This window comes from Ictidomys tridecemlineatus, chromosome X (genome assembly GCF_052094955.1).
Source record: "Ictidomys tridecemlineatus isolate mIctTri1 chromosome X, mIctTri1.hap1, whole genome shotgun sequence".
Taxonomy (NCBI): domain Eukaryota; kingdom Metazoa; phylum Chordata; class Mammalia; order Rodentia; family Sciuridae; genus Ictidomys; species Ictidomys tridecemlineatus.
The window spans coordinates 38,365,088-38,392,082 of record NC_135493.1 but is presented as its reverse complement, the minus strand read 5'-3'; the positions used below and the strand labels follow the sequence as shown (position 1 = coordinate 38,392,082).

At 39.0% G+C, this 26,995-nt stretch overlaps 1 protein-coding gene across 10 annotated transcripts in view; it reads left to right on the top strand.

Moving 5' to 3' along the window:
* Positions 1-26,995, top strand: part of Tmem164 (transmembrane protein 164) — a 165,317-nt gene that overhangs the window by 89,635 nt on the left and 48,687 nt on the right. For 9 of the 10 annotated variants that reach the window (XM_078034401.1, XM_078034400.1, XM_078034393.1 and 6 more), the window contains one exon: positions 983-1,049. The exons of the other annotated variant lie outside the window; for it this stretch is intronic. In XM_078034401.1, coding sequence (XP_077890527.1) covers positions 990-1,049 — 60 coding nt within the window. In that variant the 5' untranslated portion in view covers positions 983-989. The remainder of the gene's footprint in view (positions 1-982; positions 1,050-26,995) is intronic. 10 annotated transcript variants of the gene reach the window in all.

The window sequence follows — 26,995 nt, the reverse complement described above, 5'->3', positions numbered from 1 at the left end:
TGAACTAAGGAAAGAGCCAAAGTTTTAGGGTGATTCAGTAATGTGGCCTGCCTTTCTCATGAAGGCAAACTATACATCCTGGTAGGATTGCTGTGTCTCATACACACACACACACACACACACACACACACACACACACACACACACACAGACATACACCCTAGCTAGTGACTTTAAGTCTAAGAGGCATGTTGACTCAGAGAATGATGAAAGAAGCTGCTTAAATCCTGTACAGAGCCCTTATAAAAAGGATTTCTTCCTGAGTAAATTATTTTGACTTATGAAGAATTTCTACTCTGATGTTGAGACTGAGAAATAGTATTACTACCCAGTGTTAGAGACTGGTGGTTTTCTTTTCCTTCATCTTCTTTTTAAATTTTCTTTTGCTTCTAAGTACAGAGTCCAGTATGTAAAACAGAGTATAGAAAAACTGGAAGCCTGCCACACTTGCCTTCCCCACCTCCTGCAGCAACTCCTAAAGTTGTTTCTAAGCATAGGGGGAAACAATTTGCAAAGCACTACAGTTGGCTTCCTGGGCTTCTTGTCCAGGTCTCTGGGAAAAATATTTGGTTATGACTGTGTAAATAGGTGACCATAGTCTAATAAATAGGCGTCTTCCATTACAACAGAACACTCAGATACTGCAGTTCCCCTTTCCTAATGCCTCAGCAGTTGAAGCCTCTGATTGGGGCCGACAGGATGTTTAGGGAGCACAGAGCTCATTATGTAATGAAGTGTTGTAACCAGAGTGTGTTCAGGAAGTGTTTGGAGGATTCAGAGGCGCTGATAGTGCTCTTCAGAACATTTCAATTAGTACAAAATATACTGCTTTTAATTTATCCTGTGTATGTGTTTTACACAGACAGTGGCTTGTATACATAACCCCCTCCCACATGGCCTGGCTTAACCTGATATATTTTCTTCTTCTACCTCTGCATCAGGGTCTTAGTGTAACCTGGATTTGTTTTTCTTTCTCCTCCAGGTTACAGATGCACATGTTGAATGGGGCTCTTCTGGCATTGCTTTTTCCTGTGGTAAATACCCGGCTGGTAAGTAGCCACTTCTAAAAATGTTCTAGAAATATCCAAAATAGTATTTATTCTTTCCTTACATGTCCTCATTCTTAGCCAATATGCACATGTGATTTACCACACACACACACACACACACACAAACGTGTGCGTACACACACACACACACACACACATTAATGTTGAGGGGCTTTAAAATTCTTTTTAAGTGTATATGAACACATTATTTTATTTAATTTTATTTATTTATTTATTTATTTATTTATGTATGTTGTTGCTGAGAATCAAACCCAGTACCTCACACATGTTAGGCAAGTGCTCTACCACTGAGCTACAACCCCAGCCTTGATGTTGAGTTTTAATGCAGTGTAGTAGAAATTGATGGGGTGAGACTCAGGCTGCCATAAGCTTTTACAGACAGGGCTGAGGATGTGGTTCAAGGGTTGAGTGCTTGCTTGGCTTACATGAGGCCCTGGGTTTGATTCCCAGCATACCCCCCCCCCCAAAAAAAAATAAACAAAAATAAATTAGGACAGACTGAAAAAACTACTGAAACTCTTGGGGAGGTTTAGTGGAAAGATGGGGAACTTAGGCATGACCCATTAGACAGAGGCTTCCAGGTATTTTAGAATGATGCTAGGGAGTTCAAAGCCTGTCAACATTTTTCTAAGGGACCCCAGGGGCAAGAATTCAATTATTTTTCTATCCACTCAAATCCATAGAAAAGTGTGGGTCACACAAACCTCCCGTGACTAGCTGGGAGAATCCCACTGTGACAGGGGCCTAGGTGATAAACCAGCTTTCAGAGAAGCAGGTGCTCCATATCTGGGTTGGGAGTGACTGAGCACTGCCCTTAGACTCCCACATGTGGGGCTACGGAGGGATTAGCTAGCCATTAGAAAGTTCAGTAAAGAAATCACTTGTAAAATCATTTCTACTGCTTTCATGACTTAAATTTATTTTAGGCATAAAAATCAAGAGTTTAATTCTTGAAATCATAAGCTTGCCTTTTGGATAGCACTTTATAAGGCTTTCTCACATGACAGTTGTATGACATAGACAGGGCAAGTATGTTGGTTTCTTGTTTTACAGAGGAAGAAACTGACATTGAGAGAGTCACATAAAGTCCAAGTGGCAGAGTTAGAAGCAGTGCGTTAACTTTTTGATCTTCAAACCATAGATATACTTTGTTCCTTCTGAAGAATGTAATCATCCCCTCCCCATAGATACATACACCCCTATGATACTGTACTTTTCCAGCTGCATATTATACATCAGCAGAAATTAAAATGGGAAGTATTCATCTTAAAGCAGTGATTTTGAACCCTCCTTAGGCCCTGGGATCACTTAATTAGCTTGGTTTCATCATTCCACAGTGTAAACATATATCAAAGCATCATTACATTTTACCCCTTAATTATATTACACCACATTGTCTACCCATAAGTGTAGACAACTTTTTGTCAATTAAATATAAAATAAAATAACAAACAAACTGGTAGAAAAACAAACAACCCTGATGCCCTGCCCTACCCATGGAGTGTCTAAGTTCATGATCTGTGACAAAGCTTTAGTATTGTGTTTTCAGAAGTATTCTAGTTCATTCTAACTCAAAGCCTGAGTTGAAGGCCACTGATTTTTTTTTTTACAGTGGCTCTGAAACTTAATGCCCATAGAAGTTACTTCCAGAGACTTCTTCAAAACTGAAGCTGGAGGGCTGGGGTTAAGGCTCAGTGGTAGACCTCTTCCCTGGTATACATGAAGCCTTGGCCTCATCCCTGGCACTGCCAATAAAAACACTCCTGCTTTGGTCTTAGTTCTAGAGTGGATAATATCAAAGAATGATATTATAAATAATCTAAATTGACAATATAAATCTATACTTTAAAATATGTGGCTACTTTGACATGCCACAGCATCATTCCTTACTGACTCAGAGACATGGAACAGTGTTGGAGCAGAAGTTACTCTCTGCCTGTAGAGGTGACCTGCCATGTTTTCTTATCTCTCTGCCCACCTTGTGTCCCTTTTCTCAGGGGATTGAGAGGTCAGCAGATAGAGAGCTGCTTTCTCCATTTTTAGCAGTTTCATAAGATTCCAAGAAAAGGAGGCACATCAGAAAACCTCTCCTTGGACAAATAGAGCCAGTGATTCTGAGTCTGAGTGCTTCCAGCCTACAATTCTGGCTAAATAGTCTCTGTCATCTGGTGGACATCCTTTGGAGTGCATATGGTGCTCTAGACAGGCCACTTTGAACTCTATTTCTAGTGGACCTTTCCCCAGTGAAAAACAAATACCATTTTCCTTGAAGAACCATTGAGCATAAGCAAGAAGTTATGCTTCCTATTGTGTAAGCATAAGACCACAAAGGGCCCAGTTACGTACCTAGGGTCATTTAGGAAGCTAATGGTAAGGTTTTCAATCAGTCAGCATTTTATATGAATTGTATGTTTCACACCAGGTATGCTAATATTTTCTTAGGCCCTTTATTAATAACAGCAGCAGCATTGTCAACTGCCACTTCTTGAATGCTTATGCTGTGCTAGGTACTGTTGTGTTTTACACAGATTAATTTACTTAATCTTTAAAATAGACTTATGAGGCAAGGTACTGTTATTATCCACAAGATCAAGATGCCAGCAGGATTGACTTCCTTTGAGGCCTCTCCGGATTGCAGATGGAAGCCCTGTGGCCTTTTTACATGGTCATCATCTCCCTGCATGCATACCCATAGTGACTCTTTGTGTGGCCAAATTGACTCTTACAAGAACATCCATAAAACTGGATTAGGGCCGATTCTGATAACCTCCTTTTAACTTAATCCCCTCCTTGAAGGCCCTGTCTCAGTATATTCACATTCTAAGGTGCTGGGGGTTAGGACTTCAATGTATGAATTTCGGGGGTATGCACTTCAGCCCAGAGCACGTGTACTACACGGCACAGAGATCACTGTTTCTCCCCTGTCACCCTATGCTTTCCTTCTCTCATTCTTTCTTCTCTCTCCCTCTCCCCTTTTCTCCTCTCTCATGGCAGATGTGCTGTTATATTTGTTACATTAACAGCTAATACTTTCCTTGACACCAAAACTTCTTTGATGGGCTATCTCTTAACTAGGGATTCTAGTTACTCTGGTAAATCTTTATGCTCTTTTTCTAAGATGAAAGCAAGCAAAACTTGAGATATCTCCATTTAAATGTGTCATTGCAGTTAGTTTTGGTCTGGTTTAGATTGTTGTGACCCCTCTTGAAACACTTTGGTCTTTAGGGCTGTTTGCTTTGCAACTCTTTGCTTGAGCTCAGATTGACTTGGTACAAGACACAGGAAGATTGGAAAGTCTTTCTTCAACCTGATGATGCAATTAGGCAGGAAGCCAGCTTTGACTTTTCTTTGGCTTTTTCCTTCTTGGCCTTCTATCTTTTTAATCCTTTTTTCCTCATTAATAAAGATGAGGAAATAAGAAAAATAGAATGAGTTTATTAGTGTGTGTGCCAATACCATTGACATACATACATTTACATACATAAAGACAAAATAAGAAGGAGTTGGATGTAATGGTCATAGTCAGCTAAGAATTTGGGGTCATCAGTGAATTTTCATGTGTGCTATTTCACCCTGCGACCCATTGGCACCAGAATTTGCAGACCAGCTAGAAAATGCCTGAGTTTCAGTTCCTTCTAGTAGACCATTTTCAAAGCTGATGCCCTAGAAGGAGGTCATTCCAATGGCCCCCATTACAAGTAAGTGTTTGTGATAGCCAGGATCATGGTGGGGTGGGATCATTTTCTGGCTTCAGATGAAGTATATTAAAAGTAACTTCCAGCAGTATGTCCTCTTGTTTCTTAGAAGGAAGAAGGACAAACACATCATGGAAATATTGATTAGTAGATTTGCAGGGAGCTCAAAGTTTGTCTAATTTAATCTTATCTTCCAGAGGGGTAATTAGGGGGATGAATAACTTGCTGAAGGAGGTATGGTGGGTGCACCTGGAATACAAGTCCCCCGACTCAGGACTTCAGAGCTCTTTCCCTGTTCTGTGACTGAGATTCAGAGTGAGTTTGCATGTTGGTGAGGCAAGATGCTTAAGAGAACTAAAGAGAACCCAAAGAGAACTAAAGAGCCTCTTCCCTTCCAAAGGCACAAACACAGTTTTTTTGTGTGTGTGTCTTCATGTGAGCCCCTGGATCAAATCCAGGGCTTCATATGCTAGGCAAGCTTTCTACCACTGAGCCATACCCCCAGCCCACAAATACTTAATTTTGTATACAATATCAGGAGGGACAAAGACTGCCACCTTTCCTTCTTGTCCCCCTTCCTGCTGTAGGCCTGTCCATGGATCTGAATTTAAGATCCCCTTTCCCAGCCTGTTAGTAGTTCATAGCTTGGAGAATAGAAGCACTGTCTACTTTGATGGTGATGCTGGGTTCCTTATCTGTGCCTGTAACTTTGCAAACAGGATCATCTAGTCCAGGCTAAACTAACTTCTTGAAAAATTGTGAAAGCTAAGAGAGGGGAGCCAAATAGATGACCCATCTTAGATTTTTAGTTACAAGTCTCACCTTGCAGAGCTGGTAATCTGGCTCAGGAATGAAGCACTAGGCCCATGCTGTATTTGCAGCCCACTGCCTTTTGCCTCATTTGCCCTCTGACCCCCATGTCATTTTCTTCTGAATGCAGAGTGTTCTGAGCAAGAAACTTAAATACAGTGTTATCAGCCCCCCTCCCAGACCCAAGACACTAGCCTGGCCTGCATTTGTGTTTGTAGTCATTTTTCTTCTAGAATTATAAGAAGAGTGATAATGATTCTTTTCATCAGGCTCCTTTCTTCTTCAAGGCCCAAAGCCTGCAGTATGTTATTATCTCATTATCAAAATTGCCCATTATTGTATACCCGTGTTGATCTATTACATTTGTTCTTTTTTATCCCTTTACTACCCCTCCTCTTCTGCCCAGTCCTTTTTTCTCAATTGGATGGGTTTTTTTTTTTTGAATGTTTCTAACTCTCAGACCCAGTGGAGGGAGGTTAGTAATACTCATGAAAATCATCTCTGATGTTCTTGGGATGCAGTGCTGTCGGCACACCTTGTCCCCATGTGTGCTGCTGGGAAAACTTTGCTGTCACTAAGGCAAATAGGCTTGAGAATCTCACTTGATGCTAATTGGCACATTTGAAATGTGCTAATTGACCTAGAAGAGTTATTTCTGTGACCAGCAAATTGAGCTATTTTAAAAAGTTATAGTTTAAAGTTTGGACATGAACTGGGGACAGAATGTCCCTTTGCTTTTCTGAGGGTACTTAAAACATAAAAAGCTTGTTTTTAAGAAGCCTTAACTTTCTGAAGAATTGATTTAAGGCAAAATAGTTTCCTAGCCTTCTACAAAGGGTAGTGTGTACCTGATCAGATGAGTACAATGTGTCCAAGGATGTGGAAGTCTTAAGAAGAGTTTGGGGCTCCTGGTTCACACCACATTCTAGGGATCACCCTCAAATTTGTCTAATTACTACCTATATTTTAATATTAAGCTGTGAGGGTGGTAGAGGTCCTGCATCCTTCAGGAACCCAACCTGGAACACACCAATCTATAGGTTCATTTTGACTACTTTTTTTTTTTTTTTGTCAAGGATTGTGCTGTGTATCACAGGACTGAAATAACAGCCAAGGAGCATTCCTGGCCCCTAAGGAACTTGCTGGGTAGAGAAGGTATAAATGCCTGAGAAGTTATGGCAATACAGGGTGATCATCCCTGATCCAAAAATCTCAAAGTCAAAATGGTCCAAAATCTGAACATTTCTGAGCATCAGCGTTTTTCTACTAGCTGCTAGGATTTCATAGTTTGGTTGGACAATACATTTAGCTATCCCCTAAGTTCTCTCTTTGGCTTCATATCTGTTCGCTGTAGGTGAGTATAGTATCTTTTGCTTTGTGACTGCCCACCTAGTACATGGTAGACATTCAGATATAAGATAGATAAATTCATCAGCTAACTGAGACCTCCATTATTGCTCAGGGAAATTCTGGGTACCCCTGTCATATATGTCCTGAGATCTTGGGTATGAAGACAGAGAGGTGATAGATGATATTCTCTTCCAGGTGAATTATTTTTTAACCACTTAAAATAATACTGTTTTCCTGATTACAACAAAAGACATTTACTGTTGAAAATGTGTAAAATACCCCCCCCCAAATGTAAACACAAAACCTAAAATCACTAATCTAAGGTGGTTATTTTTCTACCCATTGAAAAACAACATAAATCAAGAGGCTTTTGTGCCTTTTTTCTTTTAAATGTATGTATCTTTTCCTTATAAATGTGATATGTTCATAATATAAAACAATAGAAAATACAAAAAAACACAAATATTGTAAAGCAGTAATGACTGTTACATTGTGTACTAAATGTTTTAGAAGCCTTTTTGTCTCTGCATACATATTAAGAGTGAATTTAGTAGGCTGAAGCCATAGTTCAGTGGTAGAGCACTTGCCTAGCATATGTGAGGCCCTGGGATCAATCCTCAGCACTACATAAAAATAAATAAGCAAAATAAAGTTATTGTATCTATCTACAGCTATTTTTTTAAATAGACTGAATACAATGTATTGGTCAAAAGTGCCAACGCTGGAGCCAGCTTGTGATTTAATGGCTGGCTCCTCTGTGGCTAGCCATGTGACCTTGGATAAGGTTTGCCTTGCTGACCTTATTTGTTTATCTGTAAAATGGCACTCCACTGAATGGAGGTAAAGTGTTACCAGATTACCATATGCCATTACATGTATGCATACATTACATGCACCAATGCCTGGCACATGGTTAAGTGATCAATAAGCATCAAATTCTCCTGTTTTCAATGATTACTAATATTATCTGAGATATTTTGACACCCCCCATACATATGCTGGGAACTGAACTCACGGGTGCTCTACTACTGAAATATATCCCAGTCCCTTTAATTTTTTGAGTCAAGTCCTTGATAAGTTGCTGAAGCTGACCTCGAACTTGTGATTCTCCTGTCTTAGCCTCCTGAGTTGCTAGGATCATAGGCATGCGACACCCCACCCAAGAGTTGGCATGCCCTTTTTGATGTTATTTTTCAGAGATTTGGCCCTAGCTCCCTGATCTGTGCAGTGACATGAAGGGGGCTTTGTTTCTGAATTAGCCTTGCTGAGTGAGATTAAAATTCCCTGGCAAGCTTTCTTGTCCACATTGACCAACACTGCCTTTGTATTTTGCATTGGTTTCAGAGACAGTCTGTTTGATTAGGAAACTGGCCTGCCCTCTCTCCTCCCTCCTGACAGGTGAATTAGGCCCACTCCTGTTTCATTTTGTTTGTGATTAAAATAAACTGTCCAAACCTCTTGTGTTTGTCAGTAGGCCAAGCTCCTTAGCCCATTTAGAGAATGGCAGTAGTGGAGTCTTTTCACCTTGAGTCAGTACCCCAAGCAATGCTTCTTTATGTAATTAAAGCCTTATCTTGTGAGTGCTTTCATTCTGCCATCTGTGGACTAGTGGTTCTCAGCCCTGGTTGCACAATTTGAATCCCAGAGCAGCTTTCAACACTTACACATTTATGCAAAAGCACTCCTTATCACCTTATCAAACATCAGATTAACAAATAGGACTAGAAATATCTTCTCTCTCAGATAGGGCATAGTGCAAAAAGAACAGAGGTAATGAAAGAAAGAAAAAAGAGCTTTGAAAAATTAAAAGCACTATACAAACAAGTCCTTGTTCTTTCTTTATTCAGTTCCTTTGTTGGGAAAGTAGACTTAACTGAGATTCAATTTACACATGATAAACTTATCCTTTTAAAGTATATAATTCAGTGGATTTTAGTATTTTCAGTGTTGGGTACCATCCCTGCTTTTTAACATTAGCCTTTTATCACCTACCTCAAAAGAAGCCCAGTACCCATTAGTACTCAATGTCCATTTTCCCCTCTCCAACCTCTGGCATCTACTAATCTCCTTTCTGTCTTTACAGTTTTATCTATTCTAGGCATTTCATGTAAATGGAATGCTACAATATGTGCCTTTTGGTGACTGACTTATTTGACTTAGCATAGTGTTTTCAAGGTCTGTCCATGCTGTAGTATGAATGAGTGCTTCATTTATTTTTTAAGACTGAACAGTACTTTTTTGTATAATATACCGCATTTTGTTTAGCCACTCATCCGTTGGTGGACATTTGAGTTGTTTCTACCTTTTTTGCTGGTGTCAGTAATGCTGCAGTGAACATTGGTATAAAAGTGTTTATTGGAGTATCTGGTTGGGGTATGCCTCTAGAAATGGAACTGCTGTGGCATATAGTAATTCTGTGTATAAGGTTTGGAGAAACTGCCAGGTGATTTTCCAGAGTGACTATTCATTTTAAAACCTCTTCAGCAGTGTATGAGGGTTCTAAGTTCTTCACACCCTTACCAACACTTGTCTTCTTTATAATAACCATCCTAGAGAGTATGATGTGGTCTTTCATTGTGGTTTTGATTCTTGTTTCTGTGATAACTAATGATGTTAAACACCTTTTCATGTACTTGCCAGCCCTTTGTATGAATTTTGAGGAATTAAAAAAACATTTATCCATATTTTAGTTGTTTAATTTTAGTTGTTTTAATTTTAAATTGTTCAATTTTAAGAATTCTTTCTGGATATTAGGCCCTTATCAGATATGTGATGTGAAATATTTTCTACAATTGTGTGGGTTGTCTTTGCCTGCTCGCCTCCCTCCTTCCCTTCCCTCCCCTTCCCTCCCCTTCCCTCCCCTTCCCTCCCCTTCCCTCCCCTTCCCTCCCCTCCCCTCCCCTCCCCTCCCCTCCCCTCCCCTCCCCTCCCCTCCCCTCCCCTCCCCTCCCCTCCCCTCCCCTCCCCTCCCCTCCTCCCTCCCACCAGGGATTGAACCCAGAGGCACTTAACCACTGAGCCACATTCCAAGCCCTTATTTTTTTTGAGACAGAGTCTCACTAAGTTACTTAGAGCCTTGCTAAGTTGCTGCAGCTGGTCTCAAACTTAAGATCCTCCTGCCTCGGGCTCCAGAGTCACTGGTGTGAGCCACCATACTCAGTTGTATTTTCATAATGCTATCTTTTGAAGTACACTTTAAATATTTTTTTGAAGTCTAATTTCTCTAAAAAAGTCTCATTTTATTTGATAGCTTGTGCTTTTGGTGTAACATCTAGGAAACTATTGCCTAACTTAAAGTCATCTTCATTCCTTCCAAGAGTTTCACAGGGTTAAAGCCTACATTTTAGGTCTATGATCCTTCTTTGGTTAATTTTTGTACATAGTATGAGGAAGGGATCCAAATTAACTTTTTCTGCATATGAATATCTGGTTGTCTCTATACCATTGTTGAAAAAATTATACCTTCCCCACAGAAATATCTTGACATCCTTGTCAAAAATCAATGAAAATAAATGTAACAGGTTATTTCTAAACCCTGAGTTCTGTCCCTATTGTGAAGACTACACTGTCTTGATTGCTGTAGCTTTATAGAAGTTTTGAAACTAAGGTATGAGTTCTCCAAATTTCTTCTTCTTTTTCAAGATTGTTTTGACTTTTAAAGACCCTTGCATTTCCATACTTATCTCAGAATCATAATGTAATTCTCTAATGCAACCAACTGGGATTTTCATAGGGATTGCATTGAATGCAGATTAATTTATGGAATATTGCCATCTTAACAATAATAAGTCTTCTCATCCATGAACACAAGATGTTTGTCTAATTACTCAGTGCTCCTTTAACTATCAACAATGTTCATAGTTTTCACAGTCTAGCTGGTACACTTCTTTTGTTAACTTTATACCTAAGCATTTTATTTTTTTGATGATATTATTAATGGAAGTGGTTTTTGAACTTCATTTTTGGATTGTTCATTGCTATTCTGTGGAAATACAATTCATTTTCTTTATTGATCTATCCTTTCACCTTTCAGAACTTACTTATTATGATCTAATATGTATTTTATATGTGCATTTATGAGAATTTTCTAGATATAAGGACATGTCACCTATGAATAGAGGTAGTTTCACTTACTCCTTTCCAATTTGGGAGCTTTTTATTTATTTTCTTGCCCAGTTGTCCTGTCTAGACTAGAAGTGGCACAAACAGGTATCCCTGTTTCGTTCCTCATTTTAGGAGAGAAATATTCAGTCTATCACCATTAAGTATGATTTTAGCTGTGGGTTTTTTGTGGACGACCTTATTGGATGGAGGAGGTTTCTTCAGTCATCTTTTTTTTAAGTTTTTTTAGTTGTAAATGGACACAATACCTTTATTTTGTTTATTTATTTTTATGTGATGGTGAAGATCGAACCCAGTGCCTCATATATGCCAGGCAAGCACTCCAGCCCCAGCCCTCTTCAGTCATCTTTAATAAATGTTTGTAGTTAGGGAACTAGGGTCGCATAATATGCTTAATATGGAGGTACCTACTCATACAGAGTATGAAATTACATAGGCTGAGAAAATGTTACTTCTTCCCTAGGAAGGCATCATGAACCTTCAGGGGTTCAAGCCAGCTATGCTCAAATTAAAATAGGGAATATTAAATGTATTTAAAAGAATAGGCAAAGCTAGGAGTTTCTGTTAAATACAGTGATACTATATTGCCATGAGTGTATTACAGCGAAATAAAGTCATACTTCAGGGTGGCATACAGAAGCAGCTCAACAAATCCTTTTGATATAGTTGGTACACTCTAGTAGGAGTATTAGCTCAGGCTGCCATAACAAAATGCCATAGACTGGATGTCTCAAACAAAACCTTCTTAAATTTTGGAGGCTGGAAGTCTGAGATCAGAGTGCTAGCATGGCAAGGGCGCTCTATGGAGTTTTAGTGCCCTTCAAAGTGTCTTGATATGGTGGGATAGAGGAAGAGAAAGCAAATTTTCTAGGATTTCTTAATATAAGGGCTCTAATCCTGTGTTAGTTTTCTATCATGGAGACAAAATATCTTTGATAATCAACTTATAAGGAAGGAAATTTAATTTGGCTCATGGTTTCAGAGGTCGCAGTCGACGGTTGCTTGGCCCCATTGCTTTAGACCCATGGCCAGAGAAAGCATCATGGTGGGGAAACACATGACAGAGCAAGACTGCTCATCTCATAGCATCTAGGAATCAGAAAGAGAGAGATAAAGGGGTTCTGGTCCCCTTCAGTGGTATACTCCTCAGTGACCTTCCACTAGGCTTTACTTCCTAAATATTTATAGGCTGATGACCAAGTGTTTAATACATGAATCTTTGGGGAACATTCTGTATCTAAACTAACAAATCCCATCATGGTGGCCTCACTTTTGTGAGCTCATCTAAAAACCTAATTATATCACAAAGGCCCCAACTCCTAATACTTCAATATATGAATCTTTAGAAGACACAAAAATTCACTCTATAAGAATAGGTAAAATAACATATATAATAGGTTTGGCATGGGAATATTTGAAATTTTAGGATTTTTTTAATAGGGGGAGAGCATAGAAGGTACATTTGTGATAATTTGAACCATATACTAAGAGTCTACTCATGTGCATAGAACTGAGCTAAATTAATTGCTTCTGTTAGCTCAGTTAATTCTCACAGCAACCCTGAAATGTAAGCCAATCTCATTTGTACAGAGGGAGGAAACTGAGGCCCAGAGATGTTAAATAATTCATCCACAGGCCTTTAACAAGTGAGTGGTATAGTTACAAATTAGAACCTGTTTCTGTTTCGAAGTCTATTCTCTTGCCATGATACCACCCCTGCCTTCCCCGCTGTACCCTGAATGAGTCCTTGCAATTTAAAGTGTGGTACACAGGCCTCCCCTGGGGCTTGTTAGTAATTTAGAATCTCAGGTCCCATCTCAGACCTACAGAATGAGAATTTGCACTTTAACAAGATCTCCTGAGGATTGGTATGCATCTGAAAGTTTAAGAAGGGCTGGAAAGTAAGATTGAAGGAAGACCAAATGAGTGATATAGTGTACACATGATAAGGCTTAGAAAGAGGGAATGACTATCCTAATGTCATGTGTTAGTCAGCTTTCCATGACTATGGCAAAATACCCAAGATAATCAACTAAAAATGAGAAAAGATTTATTTTTGCTCATGGTTTCAGTGCATGTTCCCATTGCTTTAAGCCTTTGGCAGCCCTGTATGTCATGGCAAAGGGAGCACATGTCAAAGGAGTCCTATTCACCTCATGGTAGCCAGGAAATAGAGAAAGGAGGGGCTGGAGTCCCAACATCCCCTCCAAGGGCACACTCCCAATGACCTAACTGCCTTCCACTAGGTCCTACCTCTTAACGGTTCTGCCACCTCCCAGTAATGCCATAGGTTGGTGACTAAGCCTTCAACATATGAACTTTCTGGAGACATTTATCCAACCTTAACAGATTGTTTAGCCAGCAAGTGACAGATGTCAGATTAGCATTCAGATCTTCTGACTCCCGGACCAGTGCTCTTCCTACCTTCCCTGCCACTTAAGTGCTGAATGGGATAATTATACCAACTTATGGAGTATAGCGTGATAATTTGATTACATGTATATAGTGTATAATGATCAAATCAGGGTAGTTAACATTTCCATTAAATTTTTTTGATTAACACATAATCATACATATTTATCAGGTACATTGATATTTCACTGCATGTATACAGCATGTAATGATATAGTCGGAGTGTTTAATATTTCTGTATCTTTATCATTACTTTGCATTTGAAGCCTTTTTACTATCAAAAATTATAAATATGGGCTGGGGTTGTGGCTCAGTGCAAGAGCGCTTGCCTACCTTGTGTGAGGCATTGGGTTTGAGTCTCAGCACCGTGTATAAATAAATAAAAATAAATATATAAAAGTCCATTGACAACTAAAAAATATTTTTTAAAAATTATAAATATATGCAAATGCACAGAAAATGTACCAAAATGCTTCTATCACTTGGTTTCATCAATTGTCAACTCACGGTACATCTTCTGTTTAGTTAGTACAACTCACTCCACCTGAAACTCAACTCCCCAACCCAAATACCCATTCCTGGATTATTTTGAAGGATATCTCATGTCATTTTAATTTTAATGTTTTATTATGTATCTCTAAAATGTAAGGACACACATCTCACAATACTGTGATCATACCTACAATAATTAATAAAAATCAATACCTGATACACAGTAAATGTTTAGTAAAGTTTAGCTAAGATTATTTATTAAAATAAAGAGTAGAGGAAGGGCAGTGAGGTTGGGGGAGGAGGAATGGGAAAGGGGGAAAATCGTGGAATGAAATCAACCAAACTGTGCTATGTGGCATGTATGTCAATGAATTCTACTTTTATAATATAACTATAATGAACCAATTTTTAACTTTTTAAAAAATTTTTGGTACTGGATTAAACCCAGCAGCGCTTAACCACTGAACCACATCCTCAACCCTTTTTAAAAATTTGAGACAGGGTCTTACCAAGTTGCTTAGGGCCTTGCTAAGTTACTGAGGCTGGCTTTGAACTTGTAATCCTCATTCCTCAGTCTCCCAAATCCGTGGGATTACAGGCATGTGCCACATGGCTAATAGATCAATTTAAAAAATAAATTAATAGAAGGAAAACCAATAGACTAGAGGAAGAGGATCAGGGAGAGGGTAATACTAGGGAATGAATTAGAGCAATTATGTATACCTATAATACCTTATTTCAAAATAGAACTAAAACCATTTGGGTTACTATACAGGTGTGGTAAATTAAATTACTATTGATGATTTTTACTTAGAATCAAGAGGCAGATTTGGAGCCCAGCAAAGGGTTTTGTTTGTTTGTTTGTTTGTTTGTTTTTTGTTTTTAGAAATAACATTGTGGGCAAATTTTTTTTTCAAAGTGGCTCAAAAAGCTAAAAGAAAATATTGGTATCAATTGGGAAGTGGAAATATAATTGATGGGACCCCTATAATTTCTCTTCACTGTGCATGGTTTTATTCCCCTTGAGGTTCCTGGTCATCCTGATAGAAGAAAGTGCATATTGAAAGACTCTCCTTCTTCCCTGGAGGATAGAAGAGTTGGTTATGGTGGGGTTGCAAATGCTAGAAGCTATATAGGGCAGGAAAGAGCACAATAATGGAAAAGCTGGGGGCCTCAGAGTCCTGGCTCAGGAGATGAAGCCCCAGGCTCCTCGCTGAATGAGGAATGGCATGAGCAGCTCTGTATCTGGCATGGTTTGGGGGAATGAAGCAGTCTCCCTCTGTTGTGTTGTCCTTAGAAATTCCCCTTGCTCTGGAATGGCCTGTTCCAGGCATCAGCTGAAAGCTTTTTAATAAAAATGAAACCCAGAGGAGAAATGATAAGGTATCTGATTTTAACCCAAAGTGAGAGAACACCAGATGTTTCATTCTGTCTGAGGGTTCGAGGGAGGAAAAGCAATTAGCAGCTGCTACTGATTTAGCAACAGACACCTGCTAAATGAAAAATCTGTAAAACCGGCCAGGCTTGGCACCAGAAGTGCATACACTGCTTCTCAGGCATTTCTGGGAATTGTAAATTATGTTGGCTTAAAATGGCAGTGGCAGGGGAGGGGGTTTAGGAGTCTGAATATGCTCATCTGGACCAGAAGTATATTTTTCTAAGAAGGCAGCAACTTAACATGCAGCCATTTGGTTTGTGGATAGAGAAGAAGGGAAGAAAGTGAGTCTCCTAGAAGCTATCTGGCTACTCTCTGCTTTTGGCCAGGCTCACAGGCTGCCTTGGGGGCATAGGTGCAGATAGGGCTGATTTAAGAGTGGTCAATCCTGCCTCTTCACCTTGCAGATCACTAGACAGTACACCTCTCCCCTCCACTGAAGGCAGTGAGTCTCAAAGCAACAGGAAACCTCAACCCCAGGGCAGTTACACACTATTGGCTCCAGCCACAATTTGTACATCTGCTGAGTCTATGCTTTGCTTTGGCTGAAGAGGCTTATCTGCGGCCTTTGCCTTCCAAGATTCTTTTCCAAGTAGACATTAACTACTGGTCTCCACATCCATTTTCCTGAGGCCCACAGTGAAACACAAATATTGGAAATATAGGAATCCATAAGGAGGGCTTTGAGGATCTGCAGTATAGTGTGTGTGGGGGGGGGCGGGGGGGTGCGTTTTGAGGAGCAGGATGCAAGGTTCTACATGGATTAGAAAGAAGGTCGAATTGTAGGTCATCTATATGGTGTTGAAAGAATTAGGCACTACTGTTTGTACCTGGTACTACAATCACTGTATATAACTGCTGTTTTGCAGTCTTCAAGCTAGACAAAGGTTAGCTGTGACTTAGGCCAAAGGGATGGGCTCTCTTCTATTTCCAGGCTTAAGCAAGGGGATGACAGCTTTTCTTGTGGAGCAGGGCCCAAGAAGTACCATTGGCAGATTCAATGGCCAGAGCTGTCATGAGAAAATACCATCTGGAACATTATCCCTGCAAGGTGTCTTAGTGCAGTTGAAAATGAAACTCTACTTCAAGCATGGAACCCAAAACAAAGTCTTTGTCCTTTATGAGTAGAACTTTAGGCAAGAATATTCATTCCAGGTATACTTGTTTATTTGGTAAGTTTTTCTTTTCATTCCAGGTATACTTGTTTATTTGCTAAGTCTTTCTTTTCTTTTTCCCAGATATGTTTTAATTTTACATCCTTTTTCTCACAGTGCCAGTGCAGGAGGGGAAGAAATGAACAGGGAGTCCAGGGAAGAGGTAACGCTAGGCTCTCCAGTTTCCAGCCAGAATTGGAAGAGCTCCACCTTCCCTAGTCAGCAGAGGGACAGTATTTCCATCAATGAGCTCCAAGAGATGGAATACCACAGCACCAATATGTATCTTCTAACACTAGGCTGGCCCTAGAAAGAAGGCCAGGGACCCTCTTTATGGTGAGGTACATCAGTTGTAATCATGGCTCTTATGAAAGCTGCCCATGCATTCATACACTGGGCCCTCTATCTGCACTTCTGATCTACTAAAGATATATTCCCATTTCACTCTTAGTTCAAACTAGCATGAGCACCATATTTCAGATGACCTCCCCACAACAGAATTGCCTGTTTTTCTTTAGAATCCAAGAACTATATGTTTCAACTAGTTTGAGAAATACATTTGGTGATCAAAAGGAGCTTGTCTTCTTGCAAGTTGGTATTTTCTTGGATGTCCTAAGCCTTAACATAGGATTTTTTTTTCCTTCTGGACTCTGAATGAAGAAGGTTGAGGAGAGTTTGAGACCTACTCCTTTCAAATTCCCAGCCTATACAGAAGAGCCTACTTCTCAGCACATGTGTGACTGCTGTGTGTCACTTGAATTGCCACATCAGGTTGCAAACTCCAAGTTGGAATATTTTGTCCTTCTCTCTTTCTTGTACTTTTAATTTTTCTGATTCAGTGAGTATTTTCTTCTCATTCTATTGTACTCCGAATATGTAGAAGTTACATACTCTATTCATAATTTTTTTTCTTGTTTTGGCACTAGGGATTGAATCCAGGGGCACTGTACCACTGAGCTATATCCCCAGCCCTATCTACCTATCTGTCTGTCTGTCTATCTATCTATCTATCTGTCTATCTATTGATCGTGACAGGGCCTAAGTTGCTCAGCCTGGCCTCGAACATTTTATCCTCTTGCTTCTTGCTTCCCAAGTAACTGAGATTACAGGTATGTGCCACCATGCCAGCTGTACTCTCTATTTCAATTATTTTTTTAGTGGTTATACTACCAATGTTTACATAAGTACCCAAGACTAAAATCAGTCTTTACTTTTTCCCAAATAATAAAAGGACCTTATAATAATTTTTTGATAACAGCTTTATTGAGATGTAATTTTGTATGAATTATATGTGTAAAATTCACTTAAGGTTTACAATTCAGTGCCTTTTAGTAGATTGACAGAGGAATACAGCCATTTCCACATAAATTTTAGAACATTTTCACCAGCATCTAATGAAATCTGTGCCCTTTAATATCATCTCCCTCTCATTTTATAGTCCCCTAGAATTATAAGCAATAATTGATCAAATTTCTGCTTCTGTAGATTAGCCTGTTTTGGGCAATTTATACAAAAGGAATCATATAATATTGGTCCTTTTGTATCTGGCTTCTTTCACATAGCATATTTTCAAGATTCATCTCTGTTGTATCATCAATTAAAATGTCATTCCTTTTTATTTATTAATAGTATTCACCTGTATGGGTATAACATATTATTTCTTTATTCATTCATCAGTTAATGAACATTTTGATTATTTCTACTTTTAGGCTATTATGAATAATTCAACTTATAAACATTTATATATATAAATTTTGGGTTGATGTATTTTTAATCCCTTTTGACATACATTTTTAGTCTCTAGGAATATATATAGTATGAGATAGAGGTATGATCTCATTCTTTTTTGGGGGGTGGGTACCAGTGATTGAACTCGGGGGCACTCAACCACTGAGCCACATCCCCAGCCCTATTTTGTATTTTACTTGGAGACAGGGCTCACTGAGTTGCTTAGCACCTCGATTTTGCCAAGGCTGGCTTTGAACTCGCGATTCTCCTGCCTCAGTCTCCCAAGCCCCTGGGATTACATGCGTGCATCACTGCACCAAGCACGACCACATTCTTATATGTAAATCCTATAATATTTAATTCACCACCCTCAATTTGTGTGCTCATGTTGTCTACAGTATCATTTGGTATCATTTTAGCTTTTCTTTTTTTTAATTGGTTGTTCAAAACATTACAAAGCTCTTGACATATCATATTTCATACATTTGATTCAAGTGGGTTATGAACTCCCATTTTTACCCCGTATACAGATTGCAGAATCACATCGGTTACACATCCACGTTTTTACATATTGCCATACTAGAGCTTTTCTTTTTAAAATATCAAAAGATACTAATATTTTTATAATAAAGGTACATTTATATTTACCTACATATTTATTACTTTATTTGCTCACTGCTATTAAGTGACTGGGTATGGTTGGGAGAGTCTTCCCAAGGCTTCATGTTGAAATCTAATCCCCATTGCAAAGTTTTAGGAAATTTAATCTGACTATGGGGTTTAGAGGTGGGGCCTTTGAAAAGTGATTAGGATTAGGTAAATCCATTAGATTGTAGCCCCATGACTGAGTCTTGGTGGGTTCATAAGAAAAGATATAAAGTTTAGACACACAAACACATTCCCTGTCTCTTGCCACATGATGCTCCGAGCTCCTTTGAGACTCATCCAGCAAGAAGGCCATTGCCAAATGAGGCTGTTAGACCTTGCACCTCCAGAAGCAAGAGCAAAAATAAACCTCTTCTTTTTATAAAGCAGTCTGTCTAAGGCAATTCATTGTAATAAAACTAACTGATACAATTAACATTTTTATTGCATTTCAGGCTTTCTTTCTGGTGTTACTTTACCCTTGCTAGAAGTGTATCCTTCAGAATCTCTTTAATGATGGTTTGCTAATGGCAAACTTTTGGTGGTTTTTTGTATAAAAATAAATGTCTTCCTGCTTCATTCTTGAATGATATTTTAACTAAATTAAAAAAAATCTAGGCTCATAATTATTTTTCTCTAAGCACAATGAAGATATATTTTTACTATACTCTATCTTTCATTGCTGCTTTGGAAAGCCAGTGGTCAGTCTTAAATTTCACTCTTTTGAAAGTGTCTCTTATTTTCAGATCATTTTAAAGATCTCTTTGTGTTTAGTGTTCTTCAATTTTACTGATATATTTCAATGTTGATTTATTTTTGTTCTGTTTGAGAGTCTTTGACTTTTTTTTTCCCTTGCTGGATGTTTAACCCGACATGCTAAGCATGTGCTGTACCACTGAGCTACACCTCCAACCCCTCTTTGAGCTTCTTGAGTCTGTCCATTGATAGCATTTCTGAACATTCTCAGCTGTGGTACTTTCAACTACTGCCTCTGTTCTGTTTTTTTCTTCTGGAATGACCGAAATCTGTATGTCCATCTTACTGTCTTCCCATTTCTTAATCTTTCTTTCATATTTTCACTTGTCTTCCTTAATGCATTTTCAATAATTTCATCAGTTCTGTAATCCAGTTATTATCTCTTGTGCTTAATTAGTGGTTAAACTTATTAATTGAATTTTTATTTCAATTTTATTTAATTTTCAAACATTAAACACTCTTTAAGTAATAATTGCATTATTTGAGGTCTTTAAAACACTGTTTCTATGATTCTTGGCTTTTTTATTGTTTAGGTTTTGTTGTGAATATTATTGTTTTTACTATAAATTGCTTATTTCTTTTTCTTTAATAATTTGAGTCTTGAATTCTTCTAGAGCATATTTGTCTGTCTTTGTTCTTGCTAAGTATTTGAGGGCTGCCAGTCTGGAGTCATGCTAAGTGAAATTCTCAACCTAAGGCTGTTGAATTACCCAAATAGTGCAAATTCAGATTGCAAATCCATATGAAGGCTGGCTTGTGGTTCTGTGTTTTGGGCAGATATGTCGTCTCTCTCCACTAGCCTAACTTGGTGCAAAGATTGAAGAATGGATTTTTAAAAATATTTTTAGTTGTAGATGGATGTAATATCTTTATTTTGTTTATTTATTTATTTTTATGTGGTGCTGAGAATCGAGCCCAGTGCCTCACATATGCCAGGCAAGTGCTCCACCACTGAGCCACAACCCCAGTCCCTCAAGAATGGATTTTTTTTTTAAAAGAGAGAGTGAGAGAGGAGAGAGAGAGAGAGAGAACTTTCAACATTCATTTTTCAGTTCTCGGCAGACACAACATCTTTGTTGGTATGTGGTGCTGAGGATCGAACCCGGGCCGCACGCACGCCAGGCGAGCGTGCTACCATTTGAGCCATATCCCCAGCCAAGAATGGATTTTTAAAATATTTTTGTAGTTTAGATGGACAGAATACCTTTATTTTATTTGTTTATTTTTATATGGTGCTAAGGATTGAACCCAGTGCCTCACACATGCAAGGCAAGTGCTCTGCCACCCCAGCCCAAGAATGGATTTTCCTTAACCCTCCAGGGGCAGAAGCAATTTGTATTTCTAGTACATCTTTGCACTGAGGTGTAGCTCTTTGGGGTCCCATTTTTGTGGAGGTCATCTTTTATTAGACATTTTGGAAATCTTGGGTTTTGTCTTCCATTTTCTATGCCCCAGTAGGCTATAAAAAATTGAAGCTTAAGTTCAGCTGCCTTAGCAAATCTTTTGGTGAATACTGGATGATGTAGTACCCAACATATTTCTCTGGGTTCCCATTTCACTTAGTCTCTAGTCAGCAAATTTCTTACATAATTGATATTTCATAGGCTTTGTTATTATTATTTGTTGTTTCTTTGAGTTGTTTGTATTGATACAGCCCAGGGCTTCCTGAATGCTATGCAAGTTCTGTATCACTTGGCTATACCCCCTAGCTCTTGTTAGTTCATAGATTTTAAAAAACAATTTAAAAAGTATTTTATTCAGGACTTTTTCAGTGGGTGATGTCTTTAACAAGTAGCATTTGATTTATCAGTAATGAATGCTTGGCTCTTGTTTTCCAACCCATTTATAGCTGTGTCCTTACTCTCAGGGGTAGCCAGGAGGACATTCTAATTCTATCCATTGGTTGTCATTGCTCTCCTGAAATAGCTCTCAATAAGTTGATAAATACTTACTATGTGACTAGTATTGTATGAAGTTCTATGAGATTGGAAAGTCCATTTAACCTGTCATGTGGCTAAGAAAACACTAATAGTAGTGGACTTGAGTCCTTGGAACTCTGAATTAAACCATATTTTCATTTCTGAGCACTTCAAAATCCTAGAAGTCAGCATTAAAAGTGAGTTTTATTTAAGACTATAAGGTGTATGAAGGCAGGGACCACCTGCACCTTGTTGATAATAGCTGACACATAGTAGGTGCTCAGTGAATACTTGTTGAATGAATTGGTTGGCATCTGTTGGAGGTCATGAAGATTCAAGTGCTAATTCGTTCCCATGGCAATATAATTAGAATATTCCATATTTGCGCACCTGTGGTAGGGGTGAAAAGGATGTCTCAGTAGCAAGAGGTCAAACTAATCATGTATTTGATTCATTTGTAAATGAAGTTTTAAAGTCAGTGTTCCCTCTATACCATAAAGGGCTTCTGTGTACATTGAGGTAGTGTAGGCCAATGGTTAGGATCATTGACTTGTGCCAGATTGCCTGTTTTATATCCTGTCTCTGTAAGAAACATTGTGCCAGAAACTTAACCTGACTCTCAATTTCCTCAGGAGTAAAAGGAGGATTGTAGAACCTATCTTATGGAGTTATTATACAAATTAGTACATAGAAGCTACCTAGGCCAATGATTGGCAGAGGAGTGATGTGTATTAGCAGTTATTATTATTGTTACAACTGTTATTGTTATCTTTCTGTTGTTTTGAACATGAGTTGTTAATATCCTCAATATATTTTGCTGGGGAGCTGTTTTCCATTTCTTTGTGAGAATATCTTGAATTTCCATACCTATCACTTAGAGATTTGGAAACTGCCCTACTATAGTACTTCTCCAAGTATGAATTGAATACTTATATACCCAAATATCCTTAGGGAGCTTTATGAAAATACAGATTGCTAGCTGAATGCAGTGGTACATGCATGTAATCCCAGTGACCTGGGAGGCTGAGGCAGGAGGATCATAAGTTCAAAGCCAGCCTCAGCAACTTAGTGAGGCCCTGAGCAACTCAGCAAGACCCTGTCTCTAAATAAAACATAAAAGGGCTGGGGATGTGACTCATTGGTAAGCACCCTTGGATTCAATCACCATTACTTTAAAAAGATACAGATTGCTAGGTCCCTTCCCGATTGGTCCAAAGAAGATTCTCTTAAAAAAATCTGTAATACAAATAAAATTATGCAAATCCTTTCTGTTTTGCATTAGCCAAGAACTACTGCAGGGCTGAACTTGCCATATTTTAGTGCTGATGGAGAATCTGAGATCAGGCTTCAAGCATGGGAAGAGATAGAGAACGGGAGAGCCAAACAACAGAAGAGAAGAAACATATCAAAGTAGAAAGAGAAGTGAATATAGATGACTTGTGCCAGGGTGTACAGGTCAAGTACCATTCATTTCTGGTGGCCTCCAGGAAGACATGACATTTGCCTTCCTTGATTTAGAGATTCATGAATGAACCTGGCTCTACCTCCTAACAGAGGTCACAAGACTAGTGGTGATTGGGAGGGGGTGTTGGAGGCAGGCCTCAGGAATGATTGCCTGGCCCATTGGCTGCCTTTAAGCAATGGTCCCCAGGGAGTAGAAGATTAACCAGACTCCCTGCTTGGCTGGCTATGGGGTAGGTCCAGTGCCCTTGAGCTGTTTTGACTGGGATGAGAGCCAACTATCAGAGGCTTTTATCCTTGCCTTTGCTCTATTGCTAGTGTGAGGTTGGCCTTTATATCAAGCCATCTGATGCTCAAGTCCTTTGAAGGCATTAAAATATGGAAGGAGGCTACCACAAACTGCGTGGGCTGAAGAGGAATTGGGAGTTTAGTGCCTTTCCTCTCATACTTCTGCACTTGACATGGCTTAGATATCAGGGTGAAATCTGTAACCCAGGCCAGGGGACAACCTTGCTGTAGCCCTGTCAGAGGTGGGAAAGACCCTCTTTGAGCCCTCTATCATACTGCCTAAGCAGGAAGGCCAGCACAGCTCAGGTCAGTCTATGGGAGCAGTTCGGCCTCCACACACAAGCTGATTTGCTTTTGACTTGAAGCTGCCCTTGTTCCTCTATAGGCTTTTTGAACCATCTCTCTCTCTCATTAGCCTTTCCTCTGAGCTCTGTTGAGAGAGGCATACAAATATTGACTTTCCCTCCTTGAGTAAAATGTCAATGAGTTCAAGGCTGGACTTCTAAGTCCTGAAGTACCTTCTTGTGTACTCAAAGATTCTCTCCTCCTTCTGCGTCATATTTGACCTTTGGCTCAGTCTGAAGAAGTGTAAGTCTGGATTTAATGAATTCAGAGCCCCCTCTGTCCATTTTGATATGAAGGTAATGCCTATATCATGGTAGCTAGATAAGGTAAGTCCCACAGTGTTCATAAAAGACCCTAATTCTTTTCCAGCAAGGGAGTAGGCTAAACTATGGAACAAACAACAGAATTTAAAATCATGGGTTTCTGAAGTCAAATTCCTTGGGTTCAAATTCTGACTGAGATCCTGAGTTTATCTCCCCAACCCCGCAAAAAAAAGAGAATTAGATCCAATTTAAAAAGAGCAAATATGGGTACACATAATTAGGGTAATCAAATTTAGAATCCTTGATTTATAACTTATTCCACCATTTTTTCTGTGAATAGTTTCATTTAATTTATGTGTGCATTTATTTACTTATGAATAACAAACGACTGAACCCAACCTAAGAACTAGTCCCTTAGATCATAACATATCTGCCTATTTGCTGCTTCCCAATCCTTCCCTACCTACCCCGAGAGAACTGCTACTCTGAATTTTGGCTATTACTCCTTTGATTTTTCATAAAATAGAGTTTTGTTTTATATGCACAGATATATAGATATGGATACATAGAGTCCTAAATAAGATATTATTTAGTTTTAATTGTTTGTTGATCCTTATAAAAAGGGTCCTATTTGTATGTTATCTTCTGGGACTTTCTTATTCTATGCAACATTAGATTACTATGATTCATTCCTAGTATCTAATGCATAGAATTCTAGTTACATTTTCACTGTCGTGTAACATTCTATCTTGTAAATAGGCCGCGATATTTTTCTGTATTCTTCTTTGGGCATTTGGCTATTTCCAGGATTTTGTTATAACAAAACAAACAAAAAACTTCTCTGTGTCTTGAGTCCCTTATCTTAAAATTGAGAGTAACAGCTGGGTGCAGTGACGCATACCTGTAATCCCAATGGATCATGCCTGTAATCTCAGTGGCTCTGGAGGCTGAGGCAGGAAGATCATGAGTTCAAGGCCAGCCTCAGCAAAATGAGGCACTAAGCAACTCAGGGATCCCTGTCTGTAAATGAAATGCAAAAAGGGGCTGGGGATGTGGCTCAGTGGTTGAGTGCCCCTGAGTTCAATCCCCGGTACCCACCCCTCCAAAAAAAATCTAATAAAAAACTGTAAAAAAAAAATTGAGAGTAACAAAAGGGAACTACCTGCCAGTCTCAGTGGCCTACACCTATAATCTAGAGATTTGGTTGGCACGAGGATCACAAGTTTGAGGCCAGCCTTATCAACTTAGCAAGACCTGGTCTCAAAATAGAAAATAAAAGGGTTGGAGGCTGGGGATATAGCTCAGTTGATAGAGTGCTTGTCTCGCATTCACAAGGCCATGAGCTGAATCCCCAGCACCACAAAAATAAAATAAATAAAAGGGTTGGGGATGTACCTCAGTAGTAAAACACCCTGAATTCAATCCCTAGATATAAAAAAGCAGAGTAGGTCAGTATATTAGTTTGCTAGCACTAGCGTAACAAACACCTTACTACAGACTGGGTGGCTTAATGTAGAGAAATTTATTCTCAGTTTTGGAAGAAGAAGTCTAAGATCAAGATATTATCAGGGTGGGTTTCTTCTCAGAGTTTCTCTCTCTTGTCAATAGCCTTCTTCTAGTGTCTTCATATGGCTTTTCAGGTATCTCTCTGTATCCTAAACTTTTTCATTTAAGGTCACTGGTCACATTGAATTAGGGACTACCAATATAACTTCATTTTTACCTTTACCTCTTTCAAGGCCCTGTCTCCAAATGCAGTCACATTCTGAAGTATCGGGCATTAGTACCAAGACTGAATTTGGGGATAGACAATTCATCCCATTAGAGTCTCTAAGTATTAGTCATTATTACCATCATTATGTTAATCATCCTCCTTTATCATTAAAACTCAGGAAAAAAATGCAGCAGTTATGTGAGATATATTCCCTAGGAACAATAAAATATTAACTGTCATTCCTATTATTACTGTTATTATTAAGCATTATTATTAAAACACTAGTGCTGCTTTCCCTGCCTTTCCAGAAATGACTGTTTGATAACTAGCAACAATATCTAAGAATAGTACTTGGTGGTTTCCCCAGGACAGACAGCAACTACTAAGTCAGTTAAAGGTGGGAGAAGACCTAGGAGGTTTCATTTTCATCCTGGTTAAAAAAAAAAAGAACTAAGGACTGTAGATATAGCTCAGAGGTACAGTGCTTGCCTAGTGTGTATGAGGCCCTGGGTTCAATCCTTAGCATCTTAAAGAAGAGAAGGGAAGAGAAAAGAAACAGCCTTACAGAACATCTTGGCTGATAGACCTGAAATTGCCATTCCATACAGTTCTGTGGGCTTGTCTGAACCAGGCAGGCAGGACTGGGCAGCTACACCTTTTACATCAGGAAGTGTGCTTGCCCAAATAGCTGTGCCACAAGAGCAAATGACATTTTTCATGGGCTCAAAATATTTTGTTTGATGTTAGGGGCCAGACAACAGATAGTCACAACTCTGCTCCTCACTCTCCCAAGGGCACTATGCACAGGGAGGAAGACCAGAGTAGCCCTGATAGGGTTTTCTCCAAATGGAAAGACCAGTGGCCCCACCACATCATGGGATGGAATAAGGTAGAATACTATATGCCTTATAGGGAGGGCTGTAGGTGTTTATCCTGACTGGAGGGGTACATATGTATCATTAGGGCAGATACAGTGAGATTATGGGATTTGGGGGTCTATGGACCCTTTTTACATATTACTTTCTTAATATGTTCAGATACTCTAAGAGAGGAGATTCTAAAAAACAAGAAGAAATCAGCACTATTTTTCACTAATAGCTTAATGTATCCCCTTGTTTTAAAGATTTCTATAATATAGAGATAAAAGAATCTAACATGAAATTTACTTCTTCTACTGCCCAGATGATAGGTAATTGCTATTAGCAGTGTAATATTCCTCTTTGGATTTTTTTCAATCTTTTAAAATATTTTTAGCACATGATTTGTAAGGGACCGGCGAACGACGGAGGAAGAGACCACCAAGAGACCGACTCATTCAACAGCAAAAGAGGGTTTA